The 18,832-nt window shown below is 41.6% G+C and overlaps 1 protein-coding gene across 1 annotated transcript in view; it reads right to left on the reverse strand.

Annotated features, from left to right (window-relative positions):
- lama4 (laminin, alpha 4) overlaps nt 1–9,432 on the reverse strand; it is a 136,511-nt gene extending 127,079 nt beyond the window's left edge. The window contains exons 1-4 of the mRNA XM_077510561.1: nt 9,228–9,432; nt 4,188–4,289; nt 1,392–1,519; nt 1,216–1,296 (exon numbers count right to left, since the gene is read on the reverse strand). Of these exons, the coding sequence (XP_077366687.1) occupies nt 1,216–1,296; nt 1,392–1,519; nt 4,188–4,289; nt 9,228–9,332 (416 nt within the window). The 5' untranslated portion in view covers nt 9,333–9,432. The remainder of the gene's footprint in view (nt 1–1,215; nt 1,297–1,391; nt 1,520–4,187; nt 4,290–9,227) is intronic.
- Nucleotides 9,433–18,832: the final 9,400 nt, after the last annotated feature.

The following is an 18,832-nucleotide window of genomic DNA, read 5'->3' on the forward strand; positions in this document are numbered from 1 at the left end:
AGTGGAGCACTTTAGCGAGTCAACAAAAAGTGGGCGCCGCCAACTACTTCCACTTCTTTCCTGGGACAAAACAGCCGTGGCACTATTTTCTCCTCTTTTGAGGCACTTTCGCTTTTTTTAGTGGCAATCTGGCGGCCAGCATTTATGCTAAAAATAGCTTTGGCATTAATAATAAGCACTGCTGCTCACTCGGTACAGTTCAAAAGCAAGTAAACAGACTTACCAGCACTTTCTTGATCATCATTCTGTCACTGCTGGCCGTGTTGTTGCGCTCTGGGTGACAATAGAGAGGACGCTGTGTGTGACGTGGCCCGTACTCGAAGCCGATTGGCTACCGCGAGGCGAAACGCGAAAAAAGTAAAATTTTTTGAACTTCGACAAATATGCGAATGTGCGGATTTTCGTCACGAGTGTGCGGATTTTCGCTGCTGCACACCGCGTCCCAGCGCGCGAAACGCGTCCTCCGCGTCACCCCACGCACTTTCGTTCCGTTGCGCGCGAACTCCATTGACTACAACACAAACGCGGCGCCGAATCGCCATCCCTCGCTTTCGGTGAGAACGCGGTATTAAGAATGTCACTGTAAAAGAGCAAATACTGGCAGCGGGGATGCCAGTATTTTATTGTTCTTTTACAATGCACCAACTGTAATTTCTTTAAACAGTATAGTACTGTATTTTGCATTACAGTATATTACTATAGGATAACAGTGAGTGATGTGGCAATCTTACAACACATCTATTGTTATTTATTTTAACAGTAGGCTATACAGTAATACTGTACACGTAGAACACGTATGAAAGGGAAGCTCTGGATCTGATTGAACATAGTAAAATGCATTATTGGAGGATTCAAATTAACTTTCATGTCTGCGGGAGTGAAATCATTCATTTCAGCGCAGAGAGATTTGTATTTTCAAGATGCATGTACAATCACTATTTTGAGTTTGTGTGAGCGAGTAAAAACAAAAGCATTAAGTTTTGTCTACAGTGTTATCTACGTAGCTTTAAGAACACTATGTTAAAAAATTAAAAAATAAATAAATAAATAAACAGGATGATTGCAGGGCAGTATAGTATGCGCTGAAAGTCAACGGGGTGTGAGACTACATCCATTGTCGATGTCAATTTCGCTATGCATAGTTGCTTGTTGACGTCCTTGGATGACACGTGTTGAATGCTGTGCCAACATACTGTAAGCCTACCCAGCACTCACCTCTCACAGACATGTCCAGCATAACCCTCTTTGCACTTGCACCGTTGAATGTCACCTTGCCTGTCACAATGGACTGCAAAACTGGCCAGAAAACACAGGCAAATTACATCAGATATTACACACTGCAAAGCAATTACAGTACTTTCAGGTTGAGTTTAAAGTACAGACAGGCATACTTATTTGAAGGGACGGACAGAGGGCAGGCACAGGGTTGGCAGCTATGGCGTCCAACCTGGCTTGGTACCAACATGTAGCCATCTTCGCACATCTCGCAGAAATCACCCATACTGTGATCGCTGCAATTCTGAAAGGGGACGAGTACCATGAGTTTGCCCTACTCAGATAGCAAATTAACATGATTGATATTGTCACAAGTAAAAACCATCTCAGCAACTAGCACTGCTCTGGACCTGGTTTGAGTTTATAAAGTCTACGAAATAAAACCAGGTCTATTGAGTCTGATAATTCCTTGCAGTCTAAAAACAAAAATAAAAATGTAGATTTCAGAATAAAACATAGTGCCTTTAAATTAACCCCACAAATTTTGCTTCCAATGAAAACATGTGTCAGTGCAGGTTGAGAAAATTATATGAACCGTAGGCTTTAATAGCTGGTTGAAGCTCCTTTGGCAGCAATAACATCACCAATTTGCTTACTGTAGTTGCACAATAGTTTGGATGAATTTTTGACCTCCTCTCAAAACTGCTTCAGTTCAGTAATATTTTTGGAATGTTTTGTATGAATTGCTGTATTGAGGTCCTGCCACAAAATCTCAATCGGGTTGAGGTTAGGGTTTTTGATAATTGTGGAAACCGCTTCTCTCTCACTACATGCAGGACCTGGGACAGCAAAAAGACAGCTTTCTTTCATTCTATAGCTGACACTTGCATTTTTCTTTTCATTGTAGTTTGCACTGTGCTCGAGCAGTCATTGTTACAGGATGGTCACTCCTAGGGAAAGTAGCAACAGTGCTCTACTTTAGTCGTCACTGTACAGCTTTTATAAACAGTGTAAATGTTTTGTTCCCTCAAAATACCACTACACCCCTGGCAACAGAGGTGAAAATGCCCAAAGTGTCAATGTTTTGTGTAGCCACGAGGGGTGTGAATTGCCTTAGTGCCTGACGATTCGATTCGTGTCACGATTCATGGGTCACGATTCGATTTGATACCGATTAATCCCGATATGAATTTATAAGTCGATTGTTGCAATTTTTTAGTAGAGTGTTTTTGGAATGATTGCCAATCATTCGCGCTTTCGAGTGCACCGGAGCGGAGGAGGCGTGTTCCTTGGTGAACAAGGAAGTGGAGCACTTTAGCGAGTCAACAAAAAGTGGGCGCCGCCAAATACTTTCACCTCTTTCCTGGGACTAAAGTGCCCGTGGCACTATTTTCTCCTCTTTTGAGGTACGTGATAGCATTTTCGCTTTTTTAGTGGCAATCGGGCGGCTGGCATTTGTGCTAAAAATAGCTTTGGCATTAATAATGAGCACTGCTGCTAACTCGGTACAGTCCAAAAGCAAGTAAACAGACTTACCAGCACTTTCTTGATCATCATTCTGTCATGGCTGGCCGTGTTGTTGTGCTCGGGGTGACAATAGAGAAGACGCTGTGCGTGACGTGGCCCGTACTCGAAGCCGATTGGCTACCGCGAGGCGAAACGCGGAAAAAGTTACATTTTTTTTTACTTTGACGAATATGCGAATGTGCGGATTTTCGTCACGAATGTGCGGATTTTCGCTGCTGTGCACCGCGTCCCAACGCGCGAAACGCGTCCTCCGCGCCGCCCCACGCACTTTCGTTCCGTTGCGCGCGAACTCCATTGACTACAATGCAAACGCGCCGCCGAATCGCCATCCCTCGCTTTTGGCGAGAACGCAGCATAAGATTTGTATGAAAATGTTTATTTATCTGAAACTTCAGTCTTACAACTGAGAGCCACTGTATTTAACAAACAGGTTGTAATCTGTTTCATGAATATAACATTCTTCCATGCTTAAGGTGTGAATCTTAACCCTAAGTAAGACGTTTAGTTGAATATTTTTCCATCAAAAATTGATGTTTAAATCGATTCGGCTGCCTATTGAATCGATTCGAGAATTGCGAGCTGTAATAATGTGATATATTGCCAAATCGATTTTTTTTTTAACACCCCTAGTAGCCACCATTATTCTCCAGCACTGCCTTAACTTTCTTGGAGTTCCCCAGAGCTTCATAGGTTTCCACTGGAATCCTCTTCCACTTCTGACATCAATGACAATGGAGGATATTCAAGACCTTATTCTCCTCCACCTTCCTTTTCAGGATGCCCCAGAGATGTTCAAAGGGGTTTAGGTCGGGATACATGCTGGGTCAGTCCGTCATCTTTACCATCAGCCTCTTTAGCAAGGCAGCGGTCATCGTGGAGGTGTGTTTATGGGTCATTAATATTATTGATATGATGTTGGAATACTGCCCTGCGTCCCAGTTTTCGGAGGGATCATGCCCTGTTATGTAAGCTGTGCATTGACTGCTTGTGTCAAAGTGTCATTTCCTCAGTGTTGTTTCATAAAAAGATATAATCAAATATCTGCAGAAATGTGAAATAAATAACTATATATCGATCAACATGTGCAAAGCCTGAATTGGGATTATTCCTGAGAACACCAAACTCAAAACTGTTAACTGTTTAGGACAGTGTTAAACTCCTCCAATATGTTACCTAGGCTGGCTAACTAAGTCATTCGACTTGCGGTTCACATACTTTTCTCTCTTGCACTGTGAATGTTTGCATGGTGTCCAATAACAACATGGGAACACATACCACTTGTGTGGTATTAGCATGAGGGGACTGCATTTTGCTGTTGATGTGAAATTTTTTGGACCAATTCATGCAGAAAAAAAAAAGATGCATGTTTCCTTTTAAAAAACGGTCTAATGTCATTACAAATATACTGTGTAGTCTACAAATGACTTTTATGATGCTCAACTTACAATGCAAATGCCCGTGATGTCCTCACAATGATGTGCATGTCCTTTGCAGTTACAAGGTAAGCATTTGTTTTGCTCACTCAGGAAAAATCCTTTAGCGCAAACCTGAGGAGTGAACAAGAATAAAGATCATTTTAAAAATCCATTAAAAGACAATGAACTATAGTGTATAATGATATTTAGTGGTGACATGGTAGGGGAAAAAAATAATAATTTGTGTTCCCTTGCAAAAAAACTGCAGATATATATGCAGAAACAACAATAGCAATATTAAATAATAAAACAGTCATTCATACATGTTTTTTCTTAGTAGAAGTAAGCCCTTGAGATATGCTGTTATTTTTAAGCAGATAGCACTTAAAACAATATGCAGAATACTCAATCAACAAGAGCATAGACAACACAGAAAAGAAGGGGAAAAAAACACAAGAACTACACAAAGCAACTATTGAACTACAGCAAAACAAGAACGAAAAGTAACTTAACTCTACTCGATAACATTTATTAGGGGAGGGCGAGTACCGATACGGCGTATAGTATCGGGCCAATACCGGCCTTATTTCAAGGTATTGAGTACTCGCTATAGTGGCCGAAACCAGTATTGGTTGAAATTTTGATCGGGACCTTTTCTGGGCACTGGATTTATCTGTTATTGGTTTAATTAATAGAAATGTTACCAAAAGTATTAGTGGTACTTGATATTGGTATCGGTGACTCCTCAAGCTTTCAGTACTCATACTGATATTGGTCTGGAAAAAAGTGGTATCAAACATTCATGTTGTTTAAAGAGCACTTTAAAAACAACCACTGCCGAACTGTAGATAAAAATGAAACCTTAACACAAGACAATTAAACAAAAAAAATGAAGGACAATGTCAAAATTATAAATAAAAATAAGCGAGACACTTAAATAAGGGCTAAAGCCTTTATGTTCTGTCAAACGTGTTATGTTCTTGTGGTGTTTTTAAGGCAGGTTTCAAATGGACAACAATTCCACCTAAAATGCGACCAACACAAAAGGCCCATCTGACAGACAGGGCAAGACCATTTCAATGTTTGAACGTAAACTGTACATGTAGATGAGCCACATCTAAACATGAAACCATCTAAAAAAAAAAAGATGGTTTCCATTCCTCTCCAAAAGACTGTCCAAAACAGTGATGAATCACATTTGGGACACAGTATCTGTTATTTACCATTTCTAAAGTCACCTAAAGTGTTTGGACCCGGTTCAGACCTTGGCTCTTTGACCGCAGTATGACGTGTCAAACAGCTGCAGCGCTTAGGCAGTAGAGAATGCATGGGAAGGGGGTTGAAGTGCTTATAGGAGATTTAGCAGATGGTCAGGAAGGGTCTGCTGTGCTCCAACATGATCTAAAGCCAGAGTTTGAGTTATATGGGAGCAAAAGCGCACATGAGCTCCCATAAAGACAGTCAATCCATCAGTATCTGGAGCATGATGAAATAACAATTGAAATACTGTACATTGTAAAAATAGTATTGTTCATGCCAGCAAGCTGAATTCTCGCAGTATTTGTAATGTGAAAAACTCCCAATCACAATTATCAATCTAGCTTGTGAGGATATTTATTGTTCATGTGGAAAATATTACTTTTCATGTTCATGACTAATTTAAATCAAGTCATTACCAAGCCTCAAATTTCGCTTACTGACAAATGTAAATTCAAAAACCTATGTTGTGCAGGAGGGGAGGGTGGTGGGTCATTTTAGGTGTGCAAATCTGCGGCTCTATATAGCATGGCTGAAAAAAATATTTATAGGTATACCGAACTACAAACCTGACAGAAAATGAGTTTGTTTGTTTTTTCTTTCCCAAGTGAGTTCCAGGACCACAAAAGGAAGTCTCTCACTTTGGTCTACTCTCATCTTTAGCTTTGCGTACAACTTTTTATTCTATATTCAAAGATTGGCAATTGAGTGAATTTTCTTGATTGAAAATGGGAGAAATAAGTAATTTTTTACGCGTAATTTTTATCTGAAAGCATCTTTCTCTAAATATTCTGATGCCTCTATTGTATTGAACAATACTGTCATGCTTCCTGTTGGACTTGACCTCGCGGAGGTCTTTGGGAATGTAGCTTAACTTCCTGCTGCTTTGTCTATGATGTTCTTCAGAAGTTAGCTTGTTGTGGCCACGTTTCACAGCCTTGTTTTCTTTAATTGTATGTCTTTGTTCAACATGGTGCACCTGTGCACATGCATACATGTTGTGCAAGAGGATGAATAAATATGAAGCGAAAAAGAGCGAAAGAATGCCATGGATTCCAGCACAATAAATATTTAATTCCTAACTTGACACCTGTACAACAATGTAAATGTAATGTTGGCTAAAAATATTTATGTAATATGTTGGAAAACATTATACATCATTCTTCAGGGGAAATTATATGAATTAAAACATTTAGGGCTTTATTTTCGTTGACGGGCGCACGTTGTCATCTCTGGGGTCACGGCAGGGTTAAGTTTGAGTTTATGACCTCTTATGTTGGGTTCACGACAGTGAGGTCAAGCGTCTGTTTTGAACTGATGTAACCATCATATAACCATCATCTAGTTTCAACAAGTGTTAGGCTATGTGATGTCAATCTTTAATCCTTTAGGCGATGTTAGACCTTTGTGATGTCGTTTTTTTTAGTCTTTTTTTTTTGTTTTTTTGCTACAACCAATCAGATCGATTCACTGTCTGTGCAGTCTGAGAAGTGTGTCTGTTTCACCGGATTATTACTTCCTGTCCCTCTGTGCAACTCTCTTTTGTTTCTCGTCTAGTCAGTTTTGTTCTACGCCTCTCGATGTGAATAAATAGTTAAAACCTTGTGTCTGCGCTTTGGGATTCAACCTCCAGTACACGACACACGTACGCTCAACATAAAAACGACCGCATCTCAATGTTTGTGCAAGTCTCGTATATCATGTTCGGGGTTGTTTCGTGTCTCTCCGGGTGTTCCGACGGCCACAGCTGACTCACTCACGCTCATTTGGCAATTTGGTCAAAGACAGTAAACTCAATTTTAGACTCAGTAAAAGCAGGTCTAAATATGTGATTTTGGTCATCTTCAGACGGATCGGTATGCTGCAGACGTTTATTTCATTTATAAATATGACAATAGTGTGAGACAATCCTTCTGAATCATTGGAAAAATCCATTGATTGAACAAATTATCATTACTCAATCTCATCCCTCGGAGCCCAGTGAGTCGATTTGCATTCGCAATGTGGAGAATGACGTGCGCTCCTACCGCCATGATTTTAATGCAAATGAGGGATACTGGTATGAATGGCCGGAAATCGCTACATTCGACTCCACAACGGCGAACAATGTCACAAATTCCCAGTGATGCCTAATTCTGCTTGTGCAAGTCTAGATGAATACCAAAAGAAAGTAAAGTCCACCCATGTGCACAGTTAGACTGTGATTTGCTCTAGGTTTGCACTGGGTACAAATATAGGGCCCCTAAGCATCAGAAGTGACCACACTCAGTAACTATTTGACATCAGAGTGTCCCTCCCACTGTTCTCCTTCTGTTGGATAACAAAGATGACATTCAACAAGTCACAGTCTTTCAATTGTTCAAACTTCTTTTAACTTCTTTTGGCTTTGGTATGTCCTGAAGCTGTCCGTGTGTGAGGCATAGCCAAAATAGTATTAAACACAAAAACATGTCTTGTTTCCACAAATGAGTGTTCCTTCGAGTCAACACCGTCGCTGATCTTTTGGAGCCATGCCCTATCTTTTGAAACTTGAAGTCTCTTCACCATGCAGTCAGCTTATAGTACAATCTCCAGAGTGTTGTTTTGTTTAAAAAATAAATAAATAAAAAAAATCTTGTAATGTGATTAAGCTTTGGTTTGGTTGTGTGTGTTAATATGAAATTGATGTTTATGTTTCTCTGTTTCCGAAGATATTTTTTCATCAAATCATTCTTTTGATTAAATGCCATTTTTACATTAATAACCATATGAAGCCGACTCCTGTCACCATTGCAGGGGTGCTTTAACTCGGAATTTATTCATATGAACGCCTCCGGAAGGTCCTTAAAATGAGGGGGGGGGGGGGGGGGGGGGGGATGTAAGGTCATGAGAATGTCATCCTAACTGCACACAGAGCGTTTGTGGGAGTGAGCCTTCCACTCAGAAAGAAGACTGAGACAAATGGACAGTGAAGAAATCCTCATCGGTCATGCTGTGAGGAATTTTTTTTTCCATGTTTGGTAACAAGCTACCGCTGAAAATCCTATTTAACGCAAGAATTTGAACATTAGATTCAATTACAAATTCATTCATTGTGAAGTTCTAATCACATTGATTTTCTATATACATTGGTACAAATATAATACAAAAAACAAGGTCTATAATCAGTACAGTATGTGTATCATGCAACAAAATACTTTTTTTAATCTTAAATTAAATACTATACAACAAAATTAAGTCATGAATTCATCCACATGATGTGACTCAAATATGAGAAGGATGTGAATGTGGATGAGCAAAGGAAGATTTTACCATTCATGGCTTTATTCTTGTAGTATTTGGAGTACAGTGCATATATTTTATGCGTCAGTTCCATGGAAGACTGTCAGTGAATACGCAATTTGAAATTCTGTGCATAAACATTATCAATAAAGATCATAAAAATAAATTTCTGTAAAATAGATTCCAATTGTACAATGGGCTTTGGAATGATAACAATACAGTGCAGAATTTTATGACAATATACCAATAGAAAAAAGTAAATACAGTATTTTGCTTTCCGTTAGTCAGGGTGGGGCAAAGGAACATGGCAATGGTGGACGCACTAACTAGAGAGTTTTTAGGCTCCTCTAATGACATGCTCATTCCAAATCTCAAAGTATAACCATAAGGGAATTTCCAAAACAAAGCAATACAACTCAAAATAGCACCATACTAATATTTACCAACATCCATCCTGCATAAACTGTGTACACACTGAATACAATTGCAGTGGTGTCAAAAGTCAATGTTGTCAAGCATGGTTAAGAAAACACATTACGTTACATGTCTTACTTTCAATGATGTCTCTTGATCTCTTCCAAACCTGACAGCAGAAGAAGTGCCAATCCCATAGAGAATGTAGAAAAGGCAGAGGTAGTGCATCGATTTAGTAGCCATATTCTGTTTTTACTTAGTGGACTTCCTTCTGTCTGTCGGTATAGTCAGACAGTGGGAGAGTCTCTGTGTAGCTCTGTGCTCCACTTTCCCACCCCTTCAATGTCTTGAATTGTCACTGCGACTAGTTCTAGCCCAGGCTGAGTAGAATAAACAAAGTTGTGTGAACTTCCTCCCTTTCTCTCCCTTGTTGCCAGCTCTGAATCTTCTCACTTGGTGAAACTTCCCTCCCCCACTGCCTGAGCCAGTGTGCCTAAATCACATACAGATGGAAAGGCAGGAAAAAATGAGAGACAGGGGAGAGCAAGAGAAGACAGATGGCAAGTTTGTCATTGCGTTATGATAGTGTGGCTGCAATACTATGTTATCTAAAAACACCTTTTCTCTCTACATGTTCTATACTTTGCCGTGATAATGTCTCAAATTCTTACTTTTTTGTAGTGTCCCCACTTTAAGATCATAAGTAAATAAATAAATAAATTTAAAAAACAAATATTATTATATGTTATTTAAATCTTGTCCTAAATGTGACAGCATTTCAGACAAGACAAAAAAAAAAAAAAAAAAAAAAAACACACTATACCAGCGGTCAAACATGGTAGTGAGAGGCAGCAGCTTTAGCAGGGAAGTCCAAACGTACACCTCCCCAACCGCTTCTTCCAACTCTTCCATTGGGATCCCAAGGCGTTCCCAGGCCAGCCGGGAGTTGTAGTCTCTCCAGCGTGTTCTTGGTCATTCTTGAAGCATCCTCCTGGTGGGACATGACCGGAACACCTCACCAGAGAGGCATCCAGAAGGCATCCTAACCAGATGCCCGAGCCACCTCATCTCAACGTGGAAGAGCAGCAGAGCAACGCTGAGTCCCTTCTGGATGACCGAGCTTCTCACACTATCGAAGGCCTTGTTCAAACTGGCAGCCCAAATCCGATTTTTAGCCCATCCAGATTGAAAGTGGATGGCTCTTGAGTAGTCTGAACAGTCACAAAGCACATGAAATCCGATTTTTGCGGGAAGTAGGGGTGAGCGATATATACACAATATTAGATCGTTAAGAACTTTAATTTGTTGACGATCTCATAAAGCTGACAGATCGGCAAGATCGTCTGTGGCACGTTCTATACAGTTCAACTTTATGCGGGCTCAAGCTTGGTTTATGCATCCGTGTGGTCTTTTGTTTTTTTTCCTCCCTCCACTTACTCACTCACACAAACACGCACAAGAACTTACATGGTCTCCCGGCACCTAAGGCAAGTGATGGTTCCACTCCTCCACCTGGAGCCTGAAGCATCCGTGAGGACCTCACGACTCCACAAAGCAAATGTCACGGTGGGGGTGTGGTGGATGGACCCAGAGGCGGAAGAAACCGGCAGGAAGAGTAATGACCGTAATGATAACTTTATTGACTAGCTGAAACGTGGATAGACTTGGCGTCACGAACGGGGTCAGAACTGGCGTGATGACCAGGGAAAGAACTGGCGTGACGAACGGGGGCAGAACTGGTGTGGCGTGATGCGGATACTTGGCGTGGCGTGATGCGGATACTTGGCGTGGCGTGATGCGGATACTTGGAAGACTTGGCGTGGCGTGGATGACTTGGAAGACTTGGCTTGGAAGACTTGGATACTAGTGATGTGCTTCTCGGGTCGAATCCCTGAAGCGTGTGCCGAGTAATGCAGATGAGTGGTTCATGAACGGCGTGTCAATGCGTGTGTTGATGACGTACGTGGTGACGTTTGAAGCCCCACGAAGCAGGTGTACCACGTGACTGATTCAGGAAATGATTCGCTAGGTTTGAGTGTAGTTCGAAATAAAAGCGGCAAAGAAACGCTATGGATTCCCCTTCACTTTTTGTGTTTTCGGGTCCCTTATTGCGCTACTTTTTTTGCTTTTGGCATTCGATTTGACGAGCCTCTTTTTGCGATGGAACCAGCAAGAAAGAGATTTTCCCTTGTTTAGGAGCACTTTGAGCAGATCTCACCTCAGAAGGTAATGCACTGCAATTACGGTACTATTTTAACAGATTCCAATAATAAAATAAAATAAAATGTGACAACACATAAAATTCACATTTTTCTGTTCACAGTTGAAAGTCCCCTTCAGTACTGGGAATCACAGAAATATACGCGTCCAATTCTATACAAACTTGCTATCTCATATCGATGCACCCCTGCTTCATCAGTACCATGTGAAAGAGTTTTTTTCCAAAGCAGGTGAAATTCTCTGCCAAAAAAAGAAACCGCCTGAGTCCAAAAACCTCGGAAAAAATAGTTTTGAAATAAAAATGAATAAGCACTTTATTTTACCTCCTTATTTCACATTTTCACTTGTTGCATAAGCACAAACATAGACAAAGTAACACAGAACAATTCATGTTAAAACACTCTTCAAATATATATTCTTTTGTATTTAGAGCATGATTTACACCCCACCATTTTATTGCATGCACCAAGCATGTTATACATTTTCTGTCCACATGATGGCGTAGTCGAGGAAATGAATCATCTTGAAGCCCCTACGTGTGTGTGAAGCATTTCACTGCAAGGCTTCACTGCTTTACGGGGCTTCATTTTGCCATCACTATTGGATACAACATACAAACATACAAACAAACTACAAACTACAAACTACAAACTACAAACTACAAACTAGACAAAAGCACTTCACCAACAAAAGGACACCCAACATGCAATGTATAATGCTCCCACACCCGCCTGAAACAAACACCACTCCCTTATACCAACACTAATGAGACAATAACCAGACACACCTGGGAAACACAGCAGGCAGAGGGCACTAATTAGGTCACACAAACGGGGAGGGGAGACACACACAGGTGGACAAGGTTAACAGTGACGAGATTAGGGGAGACAAAACTGGACAAAAGACAACACAAACACCCAAAACCAAACTAAAACCCAACCACCCAAAACCGAAACATGACAGCAAATGACGTTCGAACGAGAGGCCGAGGCCGCGAATGAGTCGGACGCTCGCGGGAGCTCCCGGCCACCTCGCACACTTACCCAACAGCCAATGGGTACGCAACTCTTCCCGGGGGCCGCGACACATCCACATTGCCCACACACACATCCTATGAGAATTTGTAAACTACGCGGAGTCGCGGACGAGCAAACGCTGTCGTAAACAGTGTTTTCTACTTTCCAATTCTGTGTTTTATTTACTTTGCTAACTCATCCCAAACTGTTTTTGTCGATAGTTTATTGAGGAAAAAACATGTTCGACTTCTATGGTGGCGTTACCTACGCTTTTCATAGTACACCGTTGGCACTCTTTACTGCCTCCTGTAGTCTGGGAGAATATCGACCACAGCTTCTATAATTGCAATTCAATTGAAACCTGTTCAGAAAGCTTAGTTGGCTTAAGATGTCTGGGTTTTTTTTGGGTTTTTTTTTTTTACAAAAATGTTCAGAAATGTGAAGATTAGTCTAAAAATATGTAAAAACAAAAAAAACAAAAAAAGAATTGTGATAAAATCGAGATAGTGAATTTATTTTTAAAGAATCGTGATATGACATTTTTACCATATCGCCCACCCCTAGCGGGAAGGATTGCAACCCAATGCTGGAGGTAGTTTCATATCCGATTTGGACAGGATGCGTCTCAGTCTGATAAGCTCGAAACACTCGGATTTGACTGTCCGAGACGTCACTCTACGCGTGCAAAAACCCAATGCGCCAGCGCTGTCAATATCCAATCGGTTCGCTTCACGGCTGGTTCCTCGCATGCTCGGCGGTCACACGCCTTGACGACTCCTCTCATGCTTGACCGGAAATCCAGTAAAAGTTTACGTTACATGTGCTGAATCCGGTCTCTCTACCCCATCAGTTCTTCACATGCACAGCCGGAAACAGCGAATTCGTGCCCGGCCGTAGCCGTAGACATATGGTTGTTAAAAATAAATAAATAAATAAATAAATAAATAAATAAAAACCACTTTATTTGCAAGGAAGGGGAAGTCCGGAACGGTAAACAGCCTCTCAATGACATCAAACACCACACGTGCTGGGCGCCACCTCCGTTCCACGTTGTTGCTACAGCAACCTGTCAGAAGGGTCAATAATGTGGCTCAGTCTGAACAGGACCAGTTCAGATTTGGACACTCGTTAAAAACAGTCTGGACAGTCAGCCCAAACAAATCCGATTAGATTCAGATATGCCTGCAGTCTGAACACAGCCTAAGGAACAGCCTACCCTACACCCTGTGGAGGAAACTCACTTTCACATGTTTGTATCCAGGATCTTTTTTTTCCGGTCATGACGTGCAGGTCGTGAGCATTCTCGCCAAATTTAGGTTGTGAAAAAATAGGGGGTGGGGGGGGGTGTTATCGGCGTATTGGCCCAAGCTTTCTTTGGCTGGGGGTTTAGGAGGGTGGTTTGTTTGACAGACATCTATTCTTTACTATTCGCTGTTCGTCTCGCCGTGGGAAGGTAGTGCGCATGGCAGCCGGCGACATGAGCCAATTAATATTTATCGACTAGGACGACCGGCCAATGGCCGAAAAATGGAATGGGCATTTGGGAAACTCATGAAATTCCCAATGTCCAGTCCAAGTGTCAGGTCTCTGGTCGTCTCTTTCATTATCTACTGTATCTCTGTTATGTATGAACCAATATAGCGCTGCATGCTGCAGTTCCTTCTTGGGCTGCAGCTATCTAATATTTTTGTATTCAGATATCCTACGTAAAATTCTACTGAAAAATCAAGTATTCAGAATCGGATTGAAATAAAAAAATATATTTTTGCTTACCGATAGATCAATTATCAATACAGAAGACAATAAAAAATATATTTCCATTTAATGATTAACCAACTAGTTTTTCTTTTTAAAAAAAAAAAAAAACTGTAGCAGCACATTATTTTCTTCTCTAGGAACATTTGTGAGATTTTAAACAGATTTTGGAATGACCTTCCGTTACATATTAGGCATATAGGCATATTAGACTTTGAAAAACCCGTCTTAAAACACATCTTTATTCTTTGGCTTTTGACTCAGCATAAGACTCATTATTTCAATGTTTTATTGTGCCTACTGTATTTTGTGTAATTAATATATTTATATTTATTTGATTTATTTACTTATCTACTTCTTGTGTTGATGTATTAATTTAATTGTACTTATTTACTTGTGATATTTATTGATTTTTTTTGTTTTTTGTTTTTGTGTGCATGTTATTTAGTTTTATTTGACTTTATACCATGGCTGATTTTTAGTTTATATACAGCACTTTGTATGCAGCAATGGTTGTTTTGAAGTGCTTTATGAATAACATTGACTTAAGTAGTTGTTGGTATAAAGCCCAATTCACACTGGCTGCAAAACGAATGCGGTGCTTTCTCCGTACGGCAGCCGTGCAAGGATAGAACGCATTCAAGTCTAGGTGTCAATTCACACCAGCTTCGGTGCAGTGGGTCTGTGGTGCGGAACAACTGCAGCGATGCGGAAGGTTTCCGCAAGTGTTCTATTTCTTCCGGACAGATGCGGATTTTCATGAAGCTGAAGAAATTACACGAGCCGGACAGGAAATCGGGCGTCTCGCATCAAGGTAAATCCGGTATATTTGAAAATAAAACCGTTTGCGAATTCGCTTTTTGGGGGAGGGAAGCTAGCTAGCTACATAGCATGACATCAGTCGGACATTTAAAGGCCCAGTCTGCCGGTTTCACTCAGGAAAATGCACTTTTTAAATACAGGATTTAAACAATCAAACTACTTCTCAATTTACATATCTGGGCTTCTCTTAACGTGTGGTGGTGATTTTGTCCTAAACCCCACCCCTCCAGCCTGTATTTTGCCATTTTGTGTTTGTTTTGTAAACAGCCGACGTATCTGTGGAAAGACAGTGTTTACTCACTCATTCACACATGTAAGCTTCTGTGAGTCAGTGACTGGAAAAAAAATAATCCGTGCGTGCTTTCAAATTGCCGGGGGAGTGACGTCACACAGCCGACACATTCGCCCGGCCCCGTTTGCGACACGCCACCCCCCGCTCTGCGATTGGCTGGAGGGGTGTAAACACTGTCTTTCCACAGAAATGTCCCGCTGTTTACAAAACAAACACAAAATGGCACAGGCTGGGGGGGTAGGGGATTAGGACAAAATCACCCTCACATGTTAAGAAAAGCCCAGATCTGTAAATTGAGAAGTAGTTTGTTTGTTTAAATCCTGTATTTAAAAAGTGAGTGAAACTGGCAGACTGGGCCTTTAAGACAAAAAATGAGCTCAGAATAAATTAAACACGACAAAATGACACTATTTAAACACAAAATATACTTACCCATGGAGAACAGCCATGGTAGAAGTCCCAGAAACAATGTCCAAAAAGCATAATGATGTGACAACAGGCAAGCGTGGCTATTGTTTACAAATAGGACTCTATATACACAGTTGTTATTGGGTGAACTAAACTCTCCATCGTGAACCCCAACTGATCTTGTGGTCTGTCCAGAGAAGATTTCCGGACACGCAACGCACGCGGTGTGAACTGCAGTCCTTGCGGCGTCCGTGCGGCTGCCGTACGGAAAACGCACCGCGTCCGTTCCGCAGCCATGTGAATTGGGCTTAAGAACCACAGTTGCGATTTTGCAGACTACAACAGAAAATTTAAGTAAGTCCGGTTTGTTATAGTGATCACTTGGAAAACATGTATAGTCATTTGCGTCGATGCTAAACGCTGGCACCATTTAAGACAAGATCAACGTAATTAAGTATTTTTTTAAGCGCTCTTAATTGCCGATTGAACATTGATTTCAGAACAAAGCAGAGTTGTTGACGTTGGTCGAAACATTTATGATAGCAATATGAACGGCCAACACACATTCTGCAAGACGAGCCAAGTCATCTATTACACCGCGACATGCTTCCAGGAACAACTTCAAAATAAAAGCATTCCCATAAGGCATTGCGTGCCACATATTATTTGGTAAGGTAAGATTTATTTTGAAGTTGGCCTTTTCACCGCATTAGCGGCGTCTTGCCAGACTATGTGTCAAACATTCCCCACAATGTAAACTGTTTGCTTTGCTGTAAAATCGGGAGATTAACGAGAGAAATGAGAAATGAGCTATGCGGGAGATACGGTTGGTATTCGGGAGTCTCCCACCTGAAGCAGGATTGTTGGCAAGTATGTAGGTGAGAGTAGAAACATAGATCAACCAGTAAATTGAAAGATTTGCCAGGCGGCTCATAATCCTCTTCATCATGTCAGACTGATACAGAGTCCTGTCAATGCTGAACTGGTCCATGTGTCGATCTCCCACTCTATCCTCCCCTTACTCCGACTCGTGAACAAGAGCCCAAGATACTTGAATTCCTCCACTTGGAATATTATCACAATACCACATCATCTGTAAAAAGCAGAGATACAGTACTAAGTCCACAAAACAGGAACCCCTCAACGCTTCGGTGCACCCAGAAATTCTGTCCATAAAGGTTTTGAACAGAATTAATGACAAAGGTCAGCCTTGGTTGAGTCCAACCCTCACAGAAAACAAATTTGACTTACTGGATGTGATCCAAACTCTGACACATGGACCTAGCAGCCTGTACCGGGGTTTCGGTACCCCATACTCCCAAAGCACCCCCTCACAGAACTCCCTGAGGAGATGGGTAAATGGATTCTCCAAGTCCATGAAGCACACGTAGACTGGTTGGGTGAACTCCCATTCACCTCCCAAGGGTGTAGCGCAGGTCCGCTGTTCCACAGCCAGGACAAAAACACAATGATCCTCCTGATTTTGAGTTTTGACTTCCCGATGTACTCTCCTCTCCAGCACCCCTGAATAGTTAATTTGTTGGTGCATATGCTCCGGTCCCCCTTCTTAATATGGAGGACAGCACCCCGGTCTGCCAGCCAGAGGCACTGTCCCGGATGTCCACATGATGTGAAAGTGGCGTGTCGACCAGGACAGACCCACAACATCCAGAGCCTTTCAGAGACAGGCTTCTCCAAACGGTAGCTCGCCAACTACCGGTCACTTGCAGTGTAGTTTGAGTAGCTCGCGGACAGATTTTGAATCTGAAAGTTTCCATTGGTAAATGACGTCGTCGTTTATTCAGACATGTCAAGGAAGACCGAAACATACTCAACGTAACACGCCGCCTATGCTAAGGCCAACTTCAAAATAAAGCATTCCAAATAATAAATTGACGGCAATGCAAATAGCCTTAGTAGACTTTTACTTTTAAGTTGGCCTGCATTGTGGCGTGATGGTTAAATTAGCTTCCTTTTTCATTGTTTCGGATTTCTTTATCGTAGTTTTTATTGACATTACGTAGTTGCTACCAACATCAACACTACGCTATCCTGAAACCATATTCAATCGCTAATTTAGGACGCTAAGAAACCGCTTGTTAATTAAGGTATTCTGTTAGCATTAACAACGAATGAGTTTGACAGCTGATACCGGGCTTGCTTTCTTCACTTCTTTTTCAATATTCTTGACCAAGGCTACTTTGTAATTCACTCTCCATGTTTAAATGAAGGGAATGTGCCTTAAATTGCACGTTGAGGTCTTTTCATCCATCCATCCATTTTCTTGACCGCTTATTCCTCACAAGGGTCGCGGGGGGTGCTGGCGCCTATCTCAGCTGGCTCTGGGCAGTAGGCGGGGGACACCCTGGACTGGTTGCCAACCAATCGCAGGGCACACAGAGACGAACAAGAGGTCTTTTCAATATTATATAAAATAAATAAAGGATAAATAGAACATTGGCTTGATTTATTTTACAAAACAGCTTTGCCCATTATAAAAAAAACAAAAAACATTCATGGCTGTCATCAAATTAGTCCAAATCCAGTGACAGCCAATCGGTGTCATCTTCAGCGTTTGATTGTCCACTCCCCAATAGCACAAGCACAAGAAGACCAATGCATAAAAATTGTTCTAATCAGCATACAGAAAAAACAGGCACATGGGGCCATCTACTGGAAAGAGCACCAAATTGATTGCAAAATTTGCAAAAACACGTTGTGTGCATGGGCGGCACGGTAGTCGAGTGGTTAGCACGTCCGCCTCCCAGTTCTGAGGTCTCCGGTTCGAGTCCAGGCTTGGACCTTCCTGGGTAGAGTTTGCATGTTCTCCCTGTGCCCGAGTGGGTCTTCTCCGGGTACTCCGGTCTCCTCCCACATTCCAAAGACATGCATGGCAGGTTAATTGGGCGCTCCGAATTGTCCCTAGGTGTGCGTGTGAGTGTGGATGGTTGTTCGTCTCTGTGTGCCCTGTGATTGGTTGGCAACCAGTCCAGGGTGTCCCCCGCCTACTGCCCAGAGCCAGCTGAGATAGGCGCCAGCACCCCCCACGACCCTTGCATTGCCATTAATTTATAACATAACTTTCTATGCAGTTTAAAATATAAACGTGAACATTTTCTAAATTATATATATAGTCAAACAAATCACTCATGTGACTTTCTGTTGCAACATCTGAGCAACTAGACCTCCTCCTCTTTTTTTCTTTCCTGTGCTGAGGACAATTTTGGTCA

Source organism: Festucalex cinctus, chromosome 21 (assembly GCF_051991245.1).
Source record: "Festucalex cinctus isolate MCC-2025b chromosome 21, RoL_Fcin_1.0, whole genome shotgun sequence".
Lineage (NCBI taxonomy): Eukaryota > Metazoa > Chordata > Actinopteri > Syngnathiformes > Syngnathidae > Festucalex > Festucalex cinctus.